We start from the raw sequence: 21769 nt of genomic DNA, 5'->3' as shown, positions 1-21769 counted from the left end.
TAATCTGTGCAAAAGGATTCCCAACCAAGTACTGAGTGCATTAATGGACATTTTCAAATGTTTGATTTTGTTTTGCTGTTATATATATATTTTTTTTACTAGGTCTGAGGAAATATTCTAATATTTTGAGATACGCCATAATCAGCGATATTAAAACAATAAAAGGCTTGCAATATTTCAGTTGATTTGTAATGAATCCAGAATGTATGACATTTCATGTTTTTAATTGCATTACAGAAAATAAAGAACTTTATCACAATATTCTAATTTTCTGAGACAGTCCTGTATATGTACAGCGGCGATAATGGCAGAACCAGGTATCCCAGACGCCGGTCAGTTTCACTTGGCAGCACTTTGATTTCACTCGGAAAAAAAGACGCATGACCTCGTTTAGGCCATGGGAGTGAAAATGGCGTGTTTTGCTGGTGCATCCATCTCATCACAAATCCTACGTTGATTCATTTGAACTAATCCACCCATAATCTCTTTAGGTTTTTTCACCACCAAGCAGAGCCGCTTCCTGTGCTCCATCCTTTGCCGCCGCTCCTGATCTCAGAGCGTCTACATGCGAAACACAAACTCTCTCTCACACACACCGAAAGCCAGCGGCTCCGCCATTGTCTGGTTGCCTGGCAACTGTCGGCGTGGCGTGGTTGCTAGGGGGGGCCTGTGTGGGAGGGGAGGTGAGGGGGATGCTGCTGCTCTGATTTCCTGCTGAATCGAGGCAGTCAGCGGGGAGAAGCCCCCCTCCTCTCTCCTCCTTCCAGTCGACACACAGGACTCCATTGAACAATAGAGCTGTGCCAGAGGGCCCGAGGCTAGTCAGACGAGGCCTTGTTCGGGGGTCACACCGTGTTCATCCCGCTGTCCTCCTCCATGACTAATTAACCAACAGAGGAGAGGGTCGCTTGTGCGGTCACAACGGAGCCGAGCCGTTGGGACAACCCGAGAGCCCCGAACTTTAACAGCAGCCGCAAGGTGTTGTAACGAACAGGTGAACCGGCAGTGGCTCCCGGCTGGTTTTCGCACGCTGTGATTTCCTTTTATTGGGGGGGGGGTCTTATGGGTCAGACAAAGACAAGTGGCGCCTAATTCGTCAAAGTGGAGAGAAAAAAAGTAAAACATGTGAAACCGTGTGCCACTCCGCCACCTGTTGGTTTTCCAAAAAAGAAGTCCTGCACAACAAGTTGCCTAATTGGCAAATGGAGTCCACCTATGTGTCATTTTAAGCTATCATCATCACGAATGCGGCTGTTCTGTGACGCAATGCGAGGTTTGTCAGGGGAAATTAGGGAAAGGAACACGCCGGCGTTGCACAACCGCAAAACCCTGACAAGGCAGGCAAGAACGCACTGCAAAAACGGATCTAAAAATAAGTAAAATATTCTTAAAGTTAGTGTATTTACCCTGGCTTTGAGCAGGTTAAAAAGATTATCTGCCCCTAAAATAAGATAATTAGACATCCTGCACTTCAAATAAGACGATGGAGATGAGTTGTTCTTATTTTAAGTGCAAAAAATCTTGTTCCATTGGCAGATCATCTTATTTACCTGCTCAAATCAATGACAGATACACTGATTTTGAGAAGATTTGACTTATTTCTAGTTCAGTTTTTGCAGTGCGGCATCAAATCGGAGGAGTAAACAAGGGCATCATCTAGGGCTGGACAATAATTCAATAATGATATATATCGATCGATAGACGTATGGTTCAGTATGAAAAACAGGGGTCAATAAAAAGTTCAATAAAATAACAGTGCATTCTAGCCTATCGTGTAGGTTAATACTACAGTCATTACATCCTCCCGACCAATCACAAACCCAGGAAAGCTCCATCAGCCTTCAGAGAGCACATGCTGTTTGTTTTTCTTTTTTTTAACACTTACAGTTTTTGTAAAAAGTTGGTTGAATAAAGGGTTGTGTTTGAATCCATTTATTTAAAAATAGCATAAAATGGCCAGTGCTGCACTCAAAATGTATATTTTGAATTGTTTTGATAATTATCGATATCGACCAATATGATTTATATTTTATCGATATACTTTTATTCTATATCGTCCACCCCTAGCCTCATCACGTCAACTCTGGAGGAGCTGCAGAGGTCAACAGTTCAGGTGGAGGAATCTATCGGAGCAGAAGCCATTAATCCTGCAAACCACAAATATTTGGGACAAAAAAAAAAAAAAAAAAACTGTAGAAGTTCCTCCAGTCAGTCAAGACCAAAAGAAATTTTTCTTTCTTTTTGGAGTAGAAGACATCCCCCTGAGCGCACCGTCCTCACTTTGAAGCATGACAGTAGCGGCATTGAGGCTGGAGGTTCAGGCAGACGTTCACCTTCCAGCAGGATCATCGGCCTGAACATAAAGCCGCTGCAGTGGAGCGGCTCGCATCCAAATCTGCTCGACGTTTTACAACTGTCAAACCAAAAAAAAAAAAGGTTCCCAAAAATGTGCGAAACTTGCAGACACATCCTCAACGGAAACAAAAAAAAAAAACATATCAGTCAAACACGTAAAGTTTCTCTAAAATGGGACAAACAAGGATAAAGATGCACACGGGCCGTAACAAGAAGAGGATTTTATTAATATTTCCGTAATACCATATATAATGCAATTGCATATCTTTGGCGAAAATAAATCTTATAAACATTTTTATCAACAGAGGTTAGCATACAAAAAAAACAAAAAAACAAAAAAGGTGTGTCAGTCCAGTGGACGTGGCAGACAACAGACACAAACTGATACTGGGTTGGCAACTTTGTCAAAATGCGAGGATTAGTACACCCGAAAGGAACTGCAACAAAACAATAATGATTAAAAAAAAATAAAATAAAAATCACAATCAATGTCCGATAACAGCTGATGAGCAACGAGGGAAGTCATTATTTTTAGTCGGGTGAAAACTTATCCGCAAACTGTCGCTGTTAGGCCGACATGTCTTCTATTGCATGTGCTACAGAATCAGAGCTTACTCGACACGTCTTTCCATAATTTCTGTAATCGAATGCTGGCCTGACTTTGAACAGCAGCTGCCCGGCTGGCTTAAGCCGACGTGATCCAGTTTTGCGGCGGCATTCCCAAAATGTTCCCAACATCTCGTAAAAAAAATAAAAAAAAAATAAAATAAAACAAAAAGAAGCAGAACAAGGAGTTCTGGGTGGCAGTCGTATTCTTTCTGATCTGATTCTGACAACCAATCTGCAATTTCTGACAAAAGTCAAAAGACAGACCGAAAAGTCACTGAATCAGCCTGAATTCATCTTTACAGCGCGAGGGGAACGAGTCGGCTTTTAATTCAACCCCCCGCCGCCCCGCCCCGCCCTGCATCGGTTTTGGCAACGACCAGAGAACAAAAAACTCCCCGGATCAACGTTAATTTGCTGCTGCTACTCAGCTTCGCAAAACAATCGAAACAAACGTAAAACAAACTGGCAGTCATGGTTAAACCGAGGAAAAGAAACCCGCTTAAAAGACATTATAACATTGGCAAAAAGGTGTGATCACTGTAACAAGAAGAGAAAATTAAAAAATAAAAAGTATTGCTGTAAAATAAACAAGGAAAAGAATACTCAAGACTTCACAGAGTAAAAGGAAAGAAATGTGCTTAAGTCATCTTTTTTCACATGACCAGTGTTTGATAGAGTATGCATTCAAATATCCCATAAATTAAAAGTTATAAATAAGGAGATGATTCAACGAACGGACAATTCGTTCGTCGTTTTCACAGCTAAACAAGACCAGTGTACGCAAGTATTAGTTTCTGGGAACCGCAGCTTTTACCTCAATTGACGGTTCCCCACTCTAAAGTGGCATAAAAATTTTTTAAATTAAATAAAACAACCAACCAAGATTCCCGTTAACTTGATCACGGAAAACTTGACTACAGTGTGGCAGCGAGGAAATTACAGGTATCGTCTCAATAATTCAGACCATCGGTGAAAAGCTGATTTATTTCAGCAATCTAAGCGAAAACGCTCAAGTCGGGCTATATAGATTTCACACAGAGCGATGTGTTTTATGCCTTTAATTTCTGTCCCTTTTTCAAGATTAGGGTTAACAACTAAACGAAAACCAAAATTCTGTTCCTCAAAACATTTAAAGAAACTTCATATAGAAATGTTGACGCCACACATTCGCGTCGAGTCGACAGCTGTCCAGCAGACGGTCAGAAAAAAGGGGGCGGAGCCAGAGCGGCTGGCCATTCGCAGAGCTCTGTATCCGTGGCAATGGAAAGTTAGGTGGAAGGAGAAACTACGGTACGGAGAGGTGCAACAGCAACAGTGTGGTTTGGCAGAAATTCAAACACTAGAGGAGCTCCTCAGCCTCCACGCCGCGCTGCAGTAGTTTACGCAAAAAGCAGCTTTCTGTACAAAACAATCCTTTACTTATTGGTTATTATGCAACATTTTGAGAACTGAACTTTGGGTAAAACTACGTCGCTCTGTGTGGATTTAATCTACAAACACATTTCATTTCTTGACGGTCTTGGAATTTATCAAGAGGCACCCGAACAAAAACCTGAACCATAAGCCCCCCCCACCCTCCCCTTAAGTCAGTGGCACAGAAAAAAAAACGTTTGGCAACAACCGCGCGCGCCTCACCGATTTTGGCCCTTTAAGAGCCGTCGACTCGGGATTAGGGAGCAGATCAGGGGCGGCCACACGGGCACGGACCGACGCAACCTGTGGGGCCCGCGGGCTCACACAATAAAATAGTTTAGCACAAAGCAGCTACTGCTAAGTACGGGGCTAAATTTGGCAGTTGCAGAGAAATACTATGTTCACGTCCTGAAAAGGAGCCGCGGGTCTTGTGCAGTAAGCGGATCGCACGGCGTGCTCTTAATACCCCTCCGTTCCTTCGTTTCAGTGGGAAAACCGAACTGGCACGGTCGACTGTGAAACAGAAATGGCGTCACGGGGCGGGGTATCAAAAAAAAAAGAAAAAAAGAAGAACAAAAAATAAAAAAGTTAAGGTTGTGGATTCATTATTGCGTGTTTTTAAGAGGAATTCAAAAGCAAGACTTGCTTTTTCCCAATAATGGCATTAATTTCGGGGGTTTTTTTTCTGTTTGTTTGTTTGTCTCGGAGCACAAAGAGGAGAAACTGATAACACCAGGAGGTTAGGTTCTGTCTGTTACAAACATGCACTCATTCGCTTCATAAATAGATTCACTTGGAAGAGGATACAGGAGGAAGCATGCAACGCTTTGAGTTATAAAAACCTTCAGCTTTTTTTTTTTTCCCCGTTTTTTTTCTTTTCTTTTTTTTTCCCGTCTTTGAAAGAGATCCTTGAATCACAGTCTTCTAAATCTGACAAAAAAACAAACAAAAACAAACAAAAAACAAACAAAAAAAAAAAAGCAGGCAGGTGGTTTTGGATAGGTATCTTCTTGACGGTTCTCCACAGCCCAAAAACATCCCCCCCCACCCCACCACCCCCCCGAGTTACTCTATATGGCTTTGTTCTCCTGTGTGAACGATACTATTGCCATTTGTTAGCTGGAAAAGGACGCTCCCAACCGAGAGAGGCTCAAAATGGCCAGTGAACGATCAGGTGAGGAGAAGGAGGCACACTGGGGCACACGATCAGGGGTCAGGATTCACCGGGTCCGGAGTCTTTTATCGGGGTGGGGTAGGGTAGGGGGGGTGGGGGGGCGAAGGGAACTTCATTTCCTGTGAAGTTTTGTGCTCTTGACAGTGCGTTTGGAGCCCTCCGTGCAGCTGCGTATACCGGCGAGGTGCAGCAACGAGCCCGCCGCCTCCTTCAGCTCCTCGTCCAGCTCCGGCTTGGCCTCGCGCCGCGGCCGCTTGCTGATGGGCCACTTGATGGCGGCCGGACGCCGAGGAGTCTGCCGGACGGCCCGCTCGTCCCAGAGGTCGGAGTCCTCGTCACTGTGGAAACCCTCGCTGCCGGCGCGCCGGGACTGCCGGCGCTCGCAGCCGCCCTCGTCCAGGGAGGAGAGGGAGGAGGAGGAGGAGCGGGAGGAGCAGCGCTGGAGGGCGGCGCTGCTGTAGTTGTGGTCCTGCTTGGGGTCGCTGCTCACCAGGACAGAGTCGGGCCGGGAGAGGTCCAGCGGGACGTCGGAGTTACCTGGGCAGAGCAAGCGGAAGCAAGGGATGAGGGTCAGACGAGTGAACGACAGGATCCCTGTGGTCCACGCCGACTACATTTCAGCAATCTAGACATCTGAGCGCTCACGCCGTGCAAGTCTGAATAGGTAAACTTTATAAAAATGAAACAGCATGTAGGTGTTTTGCTGTGACGTTCTGGGAAAAAAACAAAAAGCAGAAATCAGGCCCGGCCCACACCTGCGCTTTTAAAAGCGTCCTTATATAAAAACCACAGGAAAAAGCAGAAGGTTTGGCCTGATCCAAGAGGGGAACCCAGCATCTACAAGTAATTCACTCCAAGCTTAGCTTGAGTTTTTATTTGGGAAAAGATGAAACAACTCAACAACATCCCAAAAAAGGTAAAAATCAAAACAACTGGACTTGTTTTCCGTAGTTGAAGACGTTTCGCTTCCTCTCCAGGAAGCGAAAGAGCAACGCCCCTTTTGCCGCTTAGGTAGGGCATACAGGTAGAGAACGCCCGTAGCAACCAGCTTTTACACGCGCAACAGAACCAGCGATATGACCGACTTTATAGCTGTTAAACTTTCACAAGACGATGTTCCAGGCGCACGGATTACTAGCCGCACTGTTGAAGAACACACCAACCTTCAGCTCAAACGATGGCTTAAGTGTTGAGGGCTTAAAAAGATCAGAAAACGGGCCGAGTTGTTTTTTTTTCCTGCGCGGCGTTCATGGCGTCGTCGGCCGTTTTTTTGTTTGTAATCACCGTCCAGGAATGGGTATATGTTTAATGTTTGTCTTATTTGAAATGTTTTTGAGTAAGCTATCCTGGTAGCAGGCTATCATGTTAGCGCCTGCTACCATGATAGCCTATATGCTATCATGGTAGCAGGCGCTTCATTATTAACATGTCGGCCACCAAAATATTCTTACCTGTTCACTACTTGATGTCGCTGGAATTGGGTCAGGATGTTCTTCGGTTGTGCCCTTTCCTCCAACAAAATGCTTGCTACATATGTACTTGAATTTGGTAACTTTTTCCGGGTTAAACTGTTGTGTAGGCTGACCACACCGGTGTATCCAGCACACACATTTGTCCTTGGCAGTCTCGAAGAAAACATCCTTCATATGCGGCCGATCAGCGTACCTCGAGTCGCTGTTGCCCGTTCCATAGCAACAATGTTTAAAAACCATGGTCTTAGATTTGGAAAAAGCAGTCGTTTACCGAGTAAAACCAAGGGTAACGCACGTCTCTTTTACAGCGAAACAGCGGCGGACTATGCAAGCTTGCCCTACTGCGTACCACGTGATGTGACGTCATCGTGACGTTACATTTCTAAAAATAGCTCGCTCGCGGTACGCAATTGAAAAAGTCTGGAGTAATGTGGAGTACCAAGCTTTATACTACTGCCCAAACAAAGGCCTTGTAACAGCTTAGATTACATGCAAATTCAATCGTCATTAAAGCCATTAAACCAGCAGATTGAACCGAAACTGGTCCACTCCTCTGTAATGAGGAGTTGTTAGGGTTGTTATTGGCCTGGCTTAAAGGAACGATGTTTTGATCACCCGAATGAGGATGAGAATTACGAGTGACAGTGGAGAGGAAGCAAAACGTCTTCAACTACAGAAAACAAGTCCAGTTGCTTTGTTTTTTTTTACTTTTTTTGGAATGACCATGACCTGGATGACTGAGAATCTTCACCAGCAACTCAACAACATCAGTTAAAAAAAATCTGAGCTTAATTGAAGATAATTATGTTAAGCCATGACATTAAAAAGTGCTGGAGAGAAATAACAGAACAGAATAAAACTGAAGGTGGGCTGCATAAAAACGAGTAGTTTCACACTTTAAGTCACAAAAAAATAGTTTGCAGCTTTCTTTTACTTGTTTTCTATCACTTCCAGTCCCTGCTTAGCTACATAGCTAGTGAAAAATGTCCATACTCTCTTAATCTCATGAATATCCGGCTTTTAATCATTCCTTTTTTGAATTTTTGTGAACTGTGAACTCTATGACTTTATTGTACATTCACTATATTACTAAAAGTATTCACTCAACCATCCAAATCTCTGCTGTGGCTACAGGTGTATAACATCAGGCACCTAAACCTGGAGACTAGGGCTGCACGCTATGAGGGAAAGTTGAGATAAATGTTGAAATAATGATTTAGCTTGCGATAAATACAGAAAAAAACTGAAAGTGTTTCTGCTTTAGGATCATAGCAAACATGGACCCCAACACCAAAAACCATCATTTCCATTTCAAACCCAAGCTTTTAACAAAATGTTGCCTCTGTCCGACATGTTATGGCAACGAAACAACTTTCTCCCCAACTTTAGCGCCTCTTTACCTACACAGATCTTTTATGTTGCATTAAATAACAAATGGAACCAAACATTATTAGGAGCACTGAGAGCCTGAATGCAGGACGCTTTAATAATAAGCTAACACTTATTGCACTCCAGGTGATTCTTTGCGACGTGCATATCGCGATCCCTGATATTGCGACGATGACAAATTTGCGATATATTGTGCAGGTATATAAAAATCAAGCACCTAGGCATGGAGATGGTTTCTGCAAACATTTGTAAAGGAATGGCTCGCCATCAGGAGTTCAGAAAACCCGAGCGTGTTGTTTCCTCACTGCTAAATATTCCCGTCAACAATCATTAAAATAACGTAAAAGCACCCTCTTTTACCTCTGCTCTATTTTTGTCACCTTTTCTCCTGTTTTATGTTTTGCCTCAACCGTTTCTCAAACTGAGAGCCAGGCCTTCTTGTCCAACATCAGTGTCTGACCTCACAAATGGAAGAAGGGTCAAACAGTCCCAGGAACACTCCAGGACCTTTGGACAGCCTTCCCAGAAGAGTTGAAGCTGTTACAGCTGCAAAGGGTGGACCAACGTCACAATGAACAATATGGACTAAAAACGGGACGTCATTTAAGTTTATAAGCAAGTCAAGGCATGTCAGCCAATACTTTCGGCAATATAGTGCATTACATGTTGGTCGCTCCCATTCCACACGCTGCAAAAACGGATCTAAAAATAACTAAAATGTTTTTAAACTTAGAGTAGTTATCCTTGACTTGAGCAGGTAAATAATATTATCTGCCAATGGAATGAGTATTTTGACCCCTAAAATAAGATAATTAGACATCCTGCACTTGAAATAAGATGATTGAGATGAATTGTTCCTATTTCAAGTGCAATAATCTTATTCCATTGGCAAATCATCTTATTTACCTGCTCAAATCAAGGATAACTACTCTAATTTTAAGAACAGTTTACTTATTTCTAGTTCTGTTTTTGCAGTGACTTAAAGTTAGCCTGTTTCGTGGACTCAAACAGCAGTCGTCTACAGTCACTGTCCAGTTAAAACACTAAACTGTGTCCAAGTTTAATTACACAGACCCAAACTTCCACCTCCGATGTTCAGAAACAGTCCAAAAACTACCGAGGCTCCAGGCGATCATGAACAAGTCTGTGCTGAGACATCAGGGTTCCTTTGCGCAGTGAGGGCGATGACCCAGAACAAATCCTCCGATCCACCATTCAGACCTTCCAGTCTGACTAACATGAGCCAGAGGCCCTCTGTAGAAAAGCTGTACGGACCGATGAGACACAGATTAAGCAGCTTGAGGCTTTTAAACCTGTAAACATTGTGACAGCGGCCCAACATGGTGGTGGTAGCATCATGCTCAGGGTTTGTTTTCAGTACTACTTGTGCCTTAGACAAACTGGGTGGAATAAAAAAAAAAGAAACTATGTGCAAAACAGGATCTAGATGATTTAAACCTGGACAACTGGAGACGGTAAAACTGAATTAGGATTAAATTTAAGATTCAGGGTCGGCCAGGACCCCGACTTCCTTAACATTCATGAACTATGCATAAAATTTCACTCTGTGCCAGGAAACCAAGTTCAATGAACTCTCCCATCTCTAATAAGAAAGGCGGTAAATTATGCAAGAAACTTATTGATGGCTACAAAACAGGGCTGCACAATACATCGCAAATTTAACCTTATAGCAATAATCACCATATCCGGCCCTCTGTGGGCCAAGTCTGCATCTTTTATACGGGTTGAGTCAGGAAGGGCGTCCGGCGTGAAAACTCTGCCGAGGCATCGTGAAATCTACCAACATTATTGTGTATTGGTGAAGATTCTCAGTCTTCCAGGTCATGGTCATTCCAAAAAAGCTAAAAAAAAAAAAAAAAAAACTGAACTTTTTTTCTGAAGTTTGAAGACGTTTCGCTTCCCATCCAGAAAGCTTTTCTCAATTCAAAATGTCTGGAGTAGTTTGGTTAGTGTTTGGAACTCCACACTACTCCAGACATTTTAAATCTTCAAACTTCGGAAAAAAGTCCAGTTGTTTTGCTTTTTTAACTTTTTTTGGAATTACTGTTGTACTGTATCTTGTGGTTTCTCTGCAGCTTTCTATATATTTAAGCCTGTATGTATAAGTTGACCTGGTGTCTGTGCTGATAATGAGTGAATGTCCATTAGCTGACTGGTATAGTAAGCTGACCAAATGCCACTATTCTTGTTTTTGTTTGTTTTTTTTGATCAAGTATGCTTTTCAAACGAAACGTTTGAGCGACATTGTCCATCAAATAGACGTTGTATTCATCAGTCCTTCCCAGAGCAAGACCCGGAAGTGCGTTTAAACAGACGCAGACATGTAAAAGCACACAAACAGACCAAAGAAGCAACGTAAAAAACAAAAACAAAAAAAGAAGTAAGCAATGACAGTGTGGCATGAAAGAGGCAGGAGACCAGAAACAAAACGATGAGTGTGGATTCTCTTACATGGGTCAACGTGGTGCCCAGGGGCAGAGTTTAAGAGCATCATGGCAGTGGCAGCATCAATGTCAGACTCTGGAAGAGGAGAAAACATGCATGATGGTCAATCCTAGGCCGTGGCAGCGTGGACGAGCGGCATCTCTGCCAGGACTGGGTGACGGGCTTCCTTCAGGAATCTCACCCCATCGGGTGAGCAAACCCGAGAAGCAAAAAATAAATAAATAATAATAAAATTAGAAAAATAAAAAGTCAACAACACTGACAGCGAGAGCGCTTCGGGATCTTTCCAGACCTGACGACGTGTCTGAAAGCCTCGTAGCTCACTTCTGCAGCGCTAAATTATTAATGATTACACCGAGACTGAGTGCTTGACACTGAGCACCAGCAAAAGCTCTGCTTGTCGTCAAGGTTACAAATCCAAGAAGCTAAAAACGGGGGGGTGCAGGGGGCGCCATCGATTGAGGGCTCACAATGTTATGGTGTACATGAGGCATCCATGAGCTAAAAGCAACACAGCGAACTACGAGCTGAAGGGCAAAAACAGAGATGCTGGATGTTGTTGGACTGAAACATGTAAAAAGCAGAACAAAAACAAAAAAAAAAAACACAAAAAGGCAACACAAACACGGGCTGATTAGAAAACTAGCGGATAAAACGTCACAAGCCGAAACAGGTTTAAGTCTCACCTTTGAACGAGCAGCCTTGTAGAAAGAGGTGGCGAGGAGGCGAGGAGGCACTGGGGGGGAAAAAAAACAAACAAACAAAACACACTGATGCTTACATGTTGACTTCGGAGAGCAGGTTTTTTAACTAAAGAAAGGAACGCTGAGATAGTTTAGAACAGAGACAGAGCTGTTTAAGCTGCTGCAGGCCTCCATTGGGTGAGATTGGTGGCGGTTTACCTGGGCGGGGAGGCGGGTGGCGTGCAGAAGGCATGTACGGCTGGGAAGTGCTGCTTCTTTAGAGCTTGGATTAGGTTGGGCCGATACTCGGGGTCAACACACCAGAGGGAACCTTTTCCGTTCGCCTGCAGAACCAAACAAACGCATCCGGTTCACCACTTATTCAAGGTGCTAAGGAGTCATTTAGCGTCGATGCAAGCCTCGCTGCCCCTGAAAGCTTTGATCCCTACGGAGAACGCTGCACTTACGGGGTCAGGTTAAACTCCTTACAGCCGACTAGAGAGGGAGGAAGAATCAGTGTGTGTCGATAAACGGGCAACTTTGGAAAACACTGCCCCAAATCTTCTGCGTCAGTCAATTCACAAACTTTGTCTCAGAATTGTCTCAAATTCTTCTTTCCTTAAAAAAAAAAAAAAAAGTCGACAGAGCACCACAGCTTCTCAATTGGACTGATGTCTGGACTTTGACTGGGCCGCTTTGACACATCGATATGCTTAGATTTAAATCATCCCTTCTCTTCCATTAGGAAATCGACTCAGGAACATTAAAGCATTAAATCAAAACCTAATCCACTCAAAAACAGATAATTTTTGAAAGCTGTGAGGCCCACGGTTGAAATAAACCACCAGCCCAGTTCATAGTCTACTAACATGTTGCTGGGTCCACAAGCTCTTAACCCAGTTAAGATTTATTTCTGCTACTGGATCATTTCAGTTTTTGCTAAGGACTGATAGTGGACAATGTAGCTTCTCAGGGAGTGTTTCGTTTGGACATTCATGCAAACTGCAGTTTATGAACTTGAACATTTCAGTTTATGCTACTTCTCAGGGAGCATTTATCTGGTAGATTAGTATTTTCATATCATTCGGTAACCTCACGGCTACCGGTCTTTTTTTTTCAAATTTTCACAAATGCTGAGGACTATTTGCACACGTTTGGTTTCTCAGGAAGCGTTGTTGTTGTTGTTCAGCACACTCTCAACGTGTGTTATTTGTGAACTCTGAGTCGGTGTCTCACCAAAAAGTGTCATTATGGTTAGACAGTGACAGGAAAGACTCTAGGTTCTTGCTAGGTTGGGCTATATGCAAGGAGTTCTGGTCCAGCCGGGATGTGCGGCCTCTCCTCCTGTCTCACAGCGTTCTCCTCTGGGATTTCACCATGTGTTCACCTCGGTGGGATTGCGCTGGTGCTGGACTCTGATTTTCAGATGAGGGATCGACCAGCGCTGCCGAGATGTTAAAACACTTGGGACATTATTTTATGACCCGAACTTGCTTTCAGTTTGTCTGGAACTTTATCCCTTTATCCCTCAGTCTTCACGAGGCCGTCTGTTCACTGATGTTCTTCAACAAACCTTTAGAGAACAGCTGGATTCACACACTGAGCATCAATCACACGTGTGGACACTATATCATATCTAGGTGGTTTTTGAAGGCAAAGTCAGAGACGAATGCTCACCCTGCTTCTACATTTTTATTTACACTGCAAAAACGGATCTAAAAATAAGTAAAATGTTCTTAAAGTTAGTGTATTTATCCTTGATTTGAGCAGGTAAATAAGATCATCTGCCAATGGAATGAGTATTTTGACCCCTAAAATAAGATAATTAGACATCCTGCACTTGAAATAAGATGATGTTCCTATTTTAGGTGCAAAAATCTTAATTCCATTGGCAAATCATATTATTTACCTGCTCAAATCAAGGACAAATACACCCATTTTAAGAACATTTTACTTATTTATAGTTCTGTTTTTGCAGTGTATAACACTATTTATAACACTATGTATTATTCATGCACTACTTTGTGTTGGTCTGATCACAAACGGCCGACAAAAACAGTGAAATTTGTAAGAGTATGAACAATTTTGCATTCACTGTAAGTGGCTGGTCAATGACAAACTGTCCACACAGGAAGCAAATCAGGTCAAACGCTCCTATAATAAAACTACATATAAACACATTAAAGCCAAAACGCACAACCCTGCAGACGAAAACCTCACTAACTGCACAAGATGCATGATCGCCACGTTTGCTCAGACGAATTCACCGACAGCGGCTGCAAACAGGAAGCGCCGCTGGGAGCGCGACGAGGAGCGGGGCGGCGTGCCGCTTCGTCTGATAGCGCCGTGCTCTGGGCCCGGTACGGGAGAGCAGAGCGAGGGAGGGGAGGAGGAGGAGGAGGAGAGTAACCTTGACTCAGATTACCAACCGGCTCTGATGCAGGAAGGAGGAAATGTCTCCATGGCAACGCAAACCACCAGCCAGTGTCATGCGAAACCGGCGCTGGCGTCTCAGCAGACGAAGGACTCACACTGCGCACCTGCATGCTGAGCAGCCTGCGCCGGGCTGCTGCTCGCCGAGCCCCGACAGCCGTCTCCTCCCAAGGTGGGGGACAAATATCAGACCGGGCCAGACCGGTCCAGGCCGGGCCCACACGGCACCGGCCGAGCGGAGCTGGGGGAGAGTCAGACCACACGCTCGGGTTTAAAACCGGACGCCGTGTTGCAAACGAGTTGCCTTCTTCACTCTCCACCATCATGAATTGTAGAACAGCAATTTCCAGATTTTGCACAAATTTGATATTATTACTACCTGAAATAATTTTTTTTTTTTTGGGAGGGGGGAGGGGGTTCCACTACATGTTAGGAGACTGTGTGGAGCAACACCAGCCAATCTTTTGCTACTGTTGCCCCAAAAGAAATTCACCACGAATCAGAGAGCGGCGGCCCTTTTTAAAGGCGACGAGTCTGTGCGTCAGACTGCCACGAGCAAGGTGGAGGAAGTCGGCGCGCCGCTTCTGAGACAGAACTGAACTATTTGGCCTGAAGGCTGGAAACGCCATGCGGCTGAACATCTGACGCGCTGAAGCCACATCCCTGTGATGAAACAAGGCGGCGGCAGCGGTATGCAGCGGGGACGCTGTTCTCCAGCTGGGACAGGGAAGCTGGTTAGAGGAAACGGAGGGAGGGGACTAAAAAAAAACACCCAATCCTGGAGGAGGGAAGATGAGCCTAAACATGAAGCAATAATGAAACGTTTTAAACGTTCATCAAGTGTTAGACTAGGCCAGACCGAAGTCCAAGTGACAATTTGTAGCTCAGTTTGATCAATTTTACAAAGAAGAATGGTGCAAAAAATCATTCTCTAAGAAAAGAAAGAATTGCAAAGTTTTAACTTTTCAGAACTTTCCTCAAAAAAAATAAAATAAAAAACTTTAAACCATCCATCATTTCCCTTCCACTTTATAATTATGCTCTACTCTGTTGATCAGATGGAGAGCAAATAAAACGCCGACTTGACAAAATGTGAACATCTCTGACAGCAACCTGTGCGTTGAGAACATCTCCTTTGAGTCACGGGAGAACCTTTACAGGAAACGATAAAAACACATCTATAGGGCGAAAGTGGACTGTTAAGGTAATTAAAGCAAAGAGGCAGAAATTCTGACTCATTCCACTTAAACTGAGACAACAACATTGATTTGCATTCCTAACCATTCAGTGATCCGGCCCTAACCAGGTTATAGAAGTATTTAAATCTAGGCTCAAATGTACAAAGCCACAAACCACAGATTTCCCCGTTCAACAGTTTCCAATCCTTTAAAAAACGATGAGGCCAAAAATCAATGCAGTTGCTGTTGAAGACCAAACAGCTAGATATGTGCTAAACACATAAAACCTTAGAATAAATGGTCCCCTTTTTAAATTTAAGAGTTTTTTTTCCAGTTCAGTGCTCTCCTACACTGTAAAAACACAGCTAAAAATAAGTAAGAATTTCTTGAAATTAGTACATTTGTCCTTGATTTGAGCAGGTAAATAAGATTATCTGCCAATGGAATGAGTATTTTGACCCCTAAAATAAGACAATTAGACATCCTGCACTTTAAATAGGATGATGGAGATGAGTTCTTCCTATTTTAAGTGCAAAAATCTTATTCCATTGGCAAATAATTTTATTTACCAGCTCAAATCAAGGATAAATGCACTCATTTCAAGAAGATTTTAGTTATTTTTAGTTCCGTTTTTGCAGTGTAGTTCTATGCTTTAGTGTCTCTTCTTTTAAGCTAGCACGCATCCTAAATAAACTTCTCCGGCACACAATCCTTACTGCGGCAGCAAGTCGTCTTTGCTTCCTTCCCTAAACTCTTGACGCCCGGGAGTTCAAACGGCTGGACGCGTCCGTCCGGCTGAAACGGCCGCGCTAACCTGAGGTGCTTCAGGAGCGAGCGTCCTTCACTGGTGTGCTGTGTTTGCATTTCCTCTGTGACCTTGACCGGATTCCTCTCCTATCGCAGCAAAGTCACAGAGGTCCCTGCAGCTCAGTCCTCTGCCACATGAGCGACGCTGCAGCTCTATACGCTGCAACGGACCGTCGGTCCCAGTCGCCCCCACCAATGAAAACAGACGTACTTGTGCTACTTGTTACTGCCTTGTTAGTAAATAAAATGACAGTACATGTGAGAATTTTAAATATTTGAGGGTAAAAGTTGATCTCAATAAATTCGAATTCCCTCAAAAAAGTTAATTTACTTCAGCAGTTCCATACAAAATGGGAAAACCTGTGTATTATATTGATTGCTTACACAGAATGGGGTCTGTCTTTGTTTGTCTTTGGCTAGTAAAAACAGTTATTTCCTCAGGAAATCAGGATAGAACTTAAGACCCTAAATAATTGTAATACTGAAATGTTCTGATAATTATCCAGCAAATAGTCGGTAAAACCCTCCATAACGACGCCGAGGCTCAAAAAGGTCCCTGATAGAAACGCTGGCCGTTCACAGAGCACCGTGTCCGAGCAGAGTGACGGAAAGTTGAGTGGAAGGAGAAACTGTGGCCCATCCACAGGTTTGAGGTTTGAGGAAGCCCCTCCTGAGCCAGAGACGTCATGAGCCTACCTCATCAGCTCAGTGGTCCTGGTCCAAGTTCCTCTTTTCAGATAAAACTAAACTTTGCATTTTCATTTGGAAATCAAGATCCCAGAGTGAGGAGAAGGAGTGGCACATAATTTAAGCTGTTTGAGGGTCAGTATGAGGTTTCTGGGAACCAAGTCACATTCTGTTGTTGGTCTAACAGTTTATTAAGCTCCCCATAAACTCAGACAACTTCATGCTTCCCTCTGCTGACTCCTGCCCACACTGCCAAACTACCAACCCCTGCTTTACTGACCGTGGCAGCGCTGCGCACGAACGGCAACTTATTCTAAACGCCATAGCCCAGGTAGAAACGGCAGAGCTTCCCAATTTACATAGACGCAACAATCCGAGCACGATGAGCCCCATCCAAGCTTTAAATGCACATATCACACTGCAAAAACAGAACTAAAATTAAGTCAAATTTTCTTGAATTTAGTGTCTTTGTCCTTGATTTGAGCAGGTAAATAAGATGAGCTGTCAATGGAATGAGTATTTTGACCCCTAAAATAAGATAATTAGATATACTGCACTTGAAATAGGATGATGGAGATGAATTGTTCCTATTTTAAGTGCAGAAATCTTATTCCATTGGCAAATCATCTTATTTGCGTGCTCAAATCAAGGACACATACACTCAGTTTAAGAAAATTTGACTTATTTTTAGTTTAGCTTTTGCAGTGTAGCAGGCTGACATGTCTGTATTAAAAAGAACGCATCAGAATTATGCGTACAATCATATCAGTATGTGTAGTAAATCCACATATTAGTGTCACTTTTAGCCCTGAATTGCTGAAATAAAGCAACTTTTCGATGTACTAAAATGAACTGTGATAAACCGATGCGTGTCGGCTTCAGAAAGTCAGGAGGAACGCCTCCCCCGACCTACCTTCCCCAAACTCCTGTCGACCTTGCGGAAGCATTTATTTAGAGACAAGTTGTGTCGGACTGAGTTCTTCCAGCCCGTGGGAGCGTTGGAGAAGTAAGGGAAGTGCTCCAGGATCCAGCCGTAGATCTCTTTGACAGGCAGCGACTTGCTGGGAGACTGCTCGATGGCCATGTAGATGAGGAGGGAGAAGGAGAAGGGGGGCTTGGATTTCAGCGAGTCCCGGTCCCTGCCCCGGTTCTGCGACGACGAGGACGACGAAGGGCCCTGGTCGGGCTTGTAGTCTCCCTCGATGTCAAAGAGGGGGCTGCCGCTCGGCTGGGCCTCGGGGCCCCCGAGGGTGAAGTTCTGCAGCAGGTTCTCGTGGAGCCAGTTGAGGTTGGTGAGCTCCTCGTCCTCGGCGCGGTCCACGCTCGTCGCCAGCGGGCTGGACGCGCACTCCGCCTCGGGCAGGGTCCCCACGCCGCAGACGCCCCTGAGTCCCGTCCGCTCCTCCTGCATGCCCGGGATTTCCGTTTTCTTTTCTGGCGACATCCCAATGATTGGACCCATTAAACCAAGGAGGTCTGGGGAAACAAGAGGCAGGTCGTTAGTGAAGCAATCTGAAGGGAGAGGCGTCAAAAAGCCGCTGGCAGCATTTTCAAACGCTGTCCGCCTCCTTCACGTCACGTCCTTGTTTTTCCTAAAAGCCCGTCCCCTGTAAGCGCCTCACAGAGCTCGCCCTAATGCCTGGAGAGAACCAAGAGGGCCCTCAGCCTCCCCCCCCCCCCACCCTTGACTCCTATCGAGGACCTTCGAGGACACCATCTCAAGTAACTGGACTGACTTAAGGCTCCACTCCTCGACACCCACCTCATTTCCAGTCAGCGTTCAGCTGCTCATTATGTGTAAATGAGCAGGAGACCGTCGAGCCGCTGCAGGGCTGCATCTTACCGAGAGGATGGCTCTTAAAAACTGCTCAGCATTCAGCCCGGATCAAGACTCAATTAGTCGCATGCGAGATTAAGTAGCGTAAAGAGGCTGCAGCAGAGCCCGGGAGGTATCAGCCATTTAACCGCGCGAGGCGTTTTAAACCTTAGCGGTGATTTATCGTCAGCGAATCCCACCCAAGCACCCTTACTTAGACAATGACATTTTGCTTTTTACGATGGCGGCGGGGAAGCAGGTTATGTTAAACAGCAGCAAAGATCGTATGGCAGGTTTTTCGCTGGAGCTGATCTGTAGAGAGCGGAGACCGATACAAAGACGCCGTCTTACTGGGTGTTGGTTTAACAACAGCCGTCGCTGAAGAGGCACCAATAAAAATGGCCGCTGCCTGGAATCAACTTATTTTTCAGATATTCTGATGGTCGTATCGAGGCCTCACAGCACGGGCTTTTAGGATATTAAAAGGCCACGATGTTTCTCAGCAAAGCTAAGTCTGTGTCAAAACAGCTACAAGCTAACCGTTAGCCGCTGAAGTTGGCGTCTTCTTTGCAGCCCTAAGATAAAAGGCTAAAACTCAAGTTCAAAATCTAAAATACTCTCCATTAGCCAAGGGGGTCCTGGACTGAAAAAGGTGGATGACCCCCCCCCGGCTTAGAGGATATCACATTTTCTACAACAACTTAAAGACATCTCTGCGGCTCACTCTGAGGCTGCCTGAGAGCGAGAGAGAGCTTAACACGCAAAGCCAGAACGGAGGCGATGAAAGCGTCTCCGGTTTATCCTTCTGAGCTTTTAATGTCCGTCACCAAACGTGCTGGATTAGAAGAGCTCTGATTTAATTTAAAGATCGACATGCTCCAGCAGAAAGACATACAAAATAGCCGTTTTAGACACGCTCGCTGTGCTAGCTGCGCCAAAAATCGCTAATATGGGAATCCGATGATTTTGGTTTTCCTTTAAAAACGTGCTGCTGCCTCCACACCCAGCATGTTGTCGCCTCTGCTCTTAACATGAATAATTAAGGACCACTCAGACAAGAATCATTTGGAATAATGTGTTTTTTTTTCTTCTTCTTATAGAGAATTTTGTAAATCGACTAAAAATTTTATTTTAGGTCACAAATTTGTGATTGGTGCAGCTCCGGTCTTGACCGCGCTCATTTTTTAAATGTATATATTTTTTTAAACCACAAACTACAGGCGACGGCTTAGCCACACCGCTTAGTGCGGCCAGCGGCATGAAGAGCTCACTCTTTGTCTCGACTCACAACGAGCTTTATGTCCCGGCTGTCACCATGACAACCGTGTCATCCCTTCGACATGAGCAGAAATCCCATAAACAAGAGTCGGTAAGAAAATAAGTAATCCACGTCGGCTGACTCTGGCACAGATGACGGCTGCCAGTCCCCCCCCCCCAGTTTAAACCAGGGTTCAACGCCGCCATCCGTCATTGCTCCTCCTGGGGGGCATGGGCCTGAGAGGTTAAGTCAGGGAGGCTGGGAAAAGGTAAAAGGCGCGGCGGCCATGTCTTTCATTTATTTCTGCGACAGGATGAGAATTGGGTCAAACTCCAGAGTGTGTGGCAGAGACGGGAGAGGGAGCGAGCGTACACATAAATCAGTTTGTAAAAGCCAGTCAGCGAGGACGGAGGGGGGTGGAGGGGGTTAGTGCTTTTACAGAATAACCTCTCGACTCGATGAGCAGATCAAAATACGGCAGACTTGCTCGACTTGGATTAAAAACAACGCTCTAATCTGGCTTCTTTGGCCTTAAAAAGCACGTGTTGTTGTCGTATCGTTGTTAATAACACAGCGGCCCGCTTCTTTTTACGTCTCGTCTACGCCGACCCTCGGTCCGTCTCTCTATAAGCTGTCGGGCGTTGCACAACAGAATTGCACACTTCTGCTATTTAGTTCACCGACGAAAAAGAAAGCGGCCCGTTGTGTTTCCGTAGGGCAGACGGAGGCCGGCTGAGCAAAGAAGGAGGTGACGGCAGGCAAAGAGGTAATAACATGCAGTAAACTGGGGAGAAAATGAAGCCCAAAAGCCTAAAAAAAGAAAAAAAAAGAAAAACAAAGAAAGAAAAACAAAGAGAACAAGTGGCAGGAAGGTAGGCTGAGCAAGTTTTCCACCGTCTGCGATGAATCACAACTCTCGGCGAAGTAGAGCAAGCAGATATGTCAGGCAGCACGAGGACTGACCGTCTCTGTCACAATATCACAGATATCCCTCGACGACGACGAGGCGCATTCTTTCCCGTTTCATTTACAAACAGTAAAAACAAGAGACCCAGAAGCCGGGCCGGCACGGGTGAAAACCCCCCGGCTTGAGCTTCTGCAAACGACCGTAGACTCTGGTTAGAGATCCTTTATTGTGTCATAATAAACCCCCCTGAGATGAGTCAGCTTACTTGTTTTCTTAAAAAAAAAAGAAAAAAAAGCCCCTTGACGACAGATCTGGGCGCACAGGCCAGAGGTTCACCTCAGACTTCCACTGTAGCGGTACAATGTAAGGCAGCCGTACGTGTCTGGCTTTAGAAATCAGAGGAAGAAAGAACAAAATGACAGGGAGCAATGAACAGAGCCAGCTCAAGCTGTTAAAGTTTGATTTTCTGACTCTGCAGGCAGACATGGGTGGGCTGCCTGTAGCCAGGTGTATCACGCTTTTAAAAGGTTAACGCTTCAAAAACTGATAATCCCTTTCTTCATCCCCCTCCTACCTTTTAAAGTCCTGTGAATAAATTGCAAAAAAACGGGATGGAGTGAGCAAGGACCACAGAGTAGGACAGCACTGCCCCTCCCCCACCTGTTCCTGGGCACTGCCAGTCTTGCTGGCTGAAAGAAGACTACAATGCTTTTCCCTTGGTTACAAAACTATGAATATGTTTGCTTTAGGATTGATCTAACATCATTCACAGCCTAAGGCCACTATATTTGTCCCTCGGGACTTTTGGTGTTGCTCAACCTAACAACAAAAACCCGGAGACGTTGAGATTATTTTCCTCGTTTATTAAATATAATCTAGGGCTGGGCAATACATCGATTTAATTGATTAATTCAAATGTACAATTTTTTTAAGGCTTTATTTTTTGAAGAGTGGTATTTTATTTTGCCAGAGAACTCATTGGGCTTCCATGAAGAGAACAGCATGCAATGCTGAATATATGTTTAGGAAAATATATTAAAATATTGTAAAGAGGAAACTTTTTTTTTTTACCATAATACGAGGCACTTTAATTTACTCATTTACTTATATTTTTAAGTTAGT

General features: G+C 44.5%; 1 protein-coding gene across 2 annotated transcripts in view; it reads right to left on the bottom strand.

Moving 5' to 3' along the window:
* Nucleotides 1-2556: 2556 nt before the first annotated feature.
* Nucleotides 2557-21769, bottom strand: part of foxn2a (forkhead box N2a) — a 32647-nt gene continuing 13434 nt past the window's right edge. Inside the window, exons 2-6 of one of the 2 annotated variants that reach the window (XM_036126107.1) lie at nt 17580-18142; nt 11781-11905; nt 11565-11614; nt 10885-10953; nt 2557-6088 (exon numbers count right to left, since the gene is read on the bottom strand). In XM_036126107.1, the coding sequence (XP_035982000.1) occupies nt 5664-6088; nt 10885-10953; nt 11565-11614; nt 11781-11905; nt 17580-18128 (1218 nt within the window). In that variant the 5' untranslated portion in view covers nt 18129-18142 and the 3' untranslated portion in view covers nt 2557-5663. The remainder of the gene's footprint in view (nt 6089-10884; nt 10954-11564; nt 11615-11780; nt 11906-17579; nt 18143-21769) is intronic. The other variant, XM_036126108.1, reaches the window with a different exon arrangement.

Source organism: Fundulus heteroclitus, chromosome 22, assembly GCF_011125445.2.
Source record: "Fundulus heteroclitus isolate FHET01 chromosome 22, MU-UCD_Fhet_4.1, whole genome shotgun sequence".
Taxonomy (NCBI): Eukaryota; Metazoa; Chordata; class Actinopteri; order Cyprinodontiformes; family Fundulidae; genus Fundulus; species Fundulus heteroclitus.
This window is presented reverse-complemented; position numbering and strand designations above follow the sequence as displayed.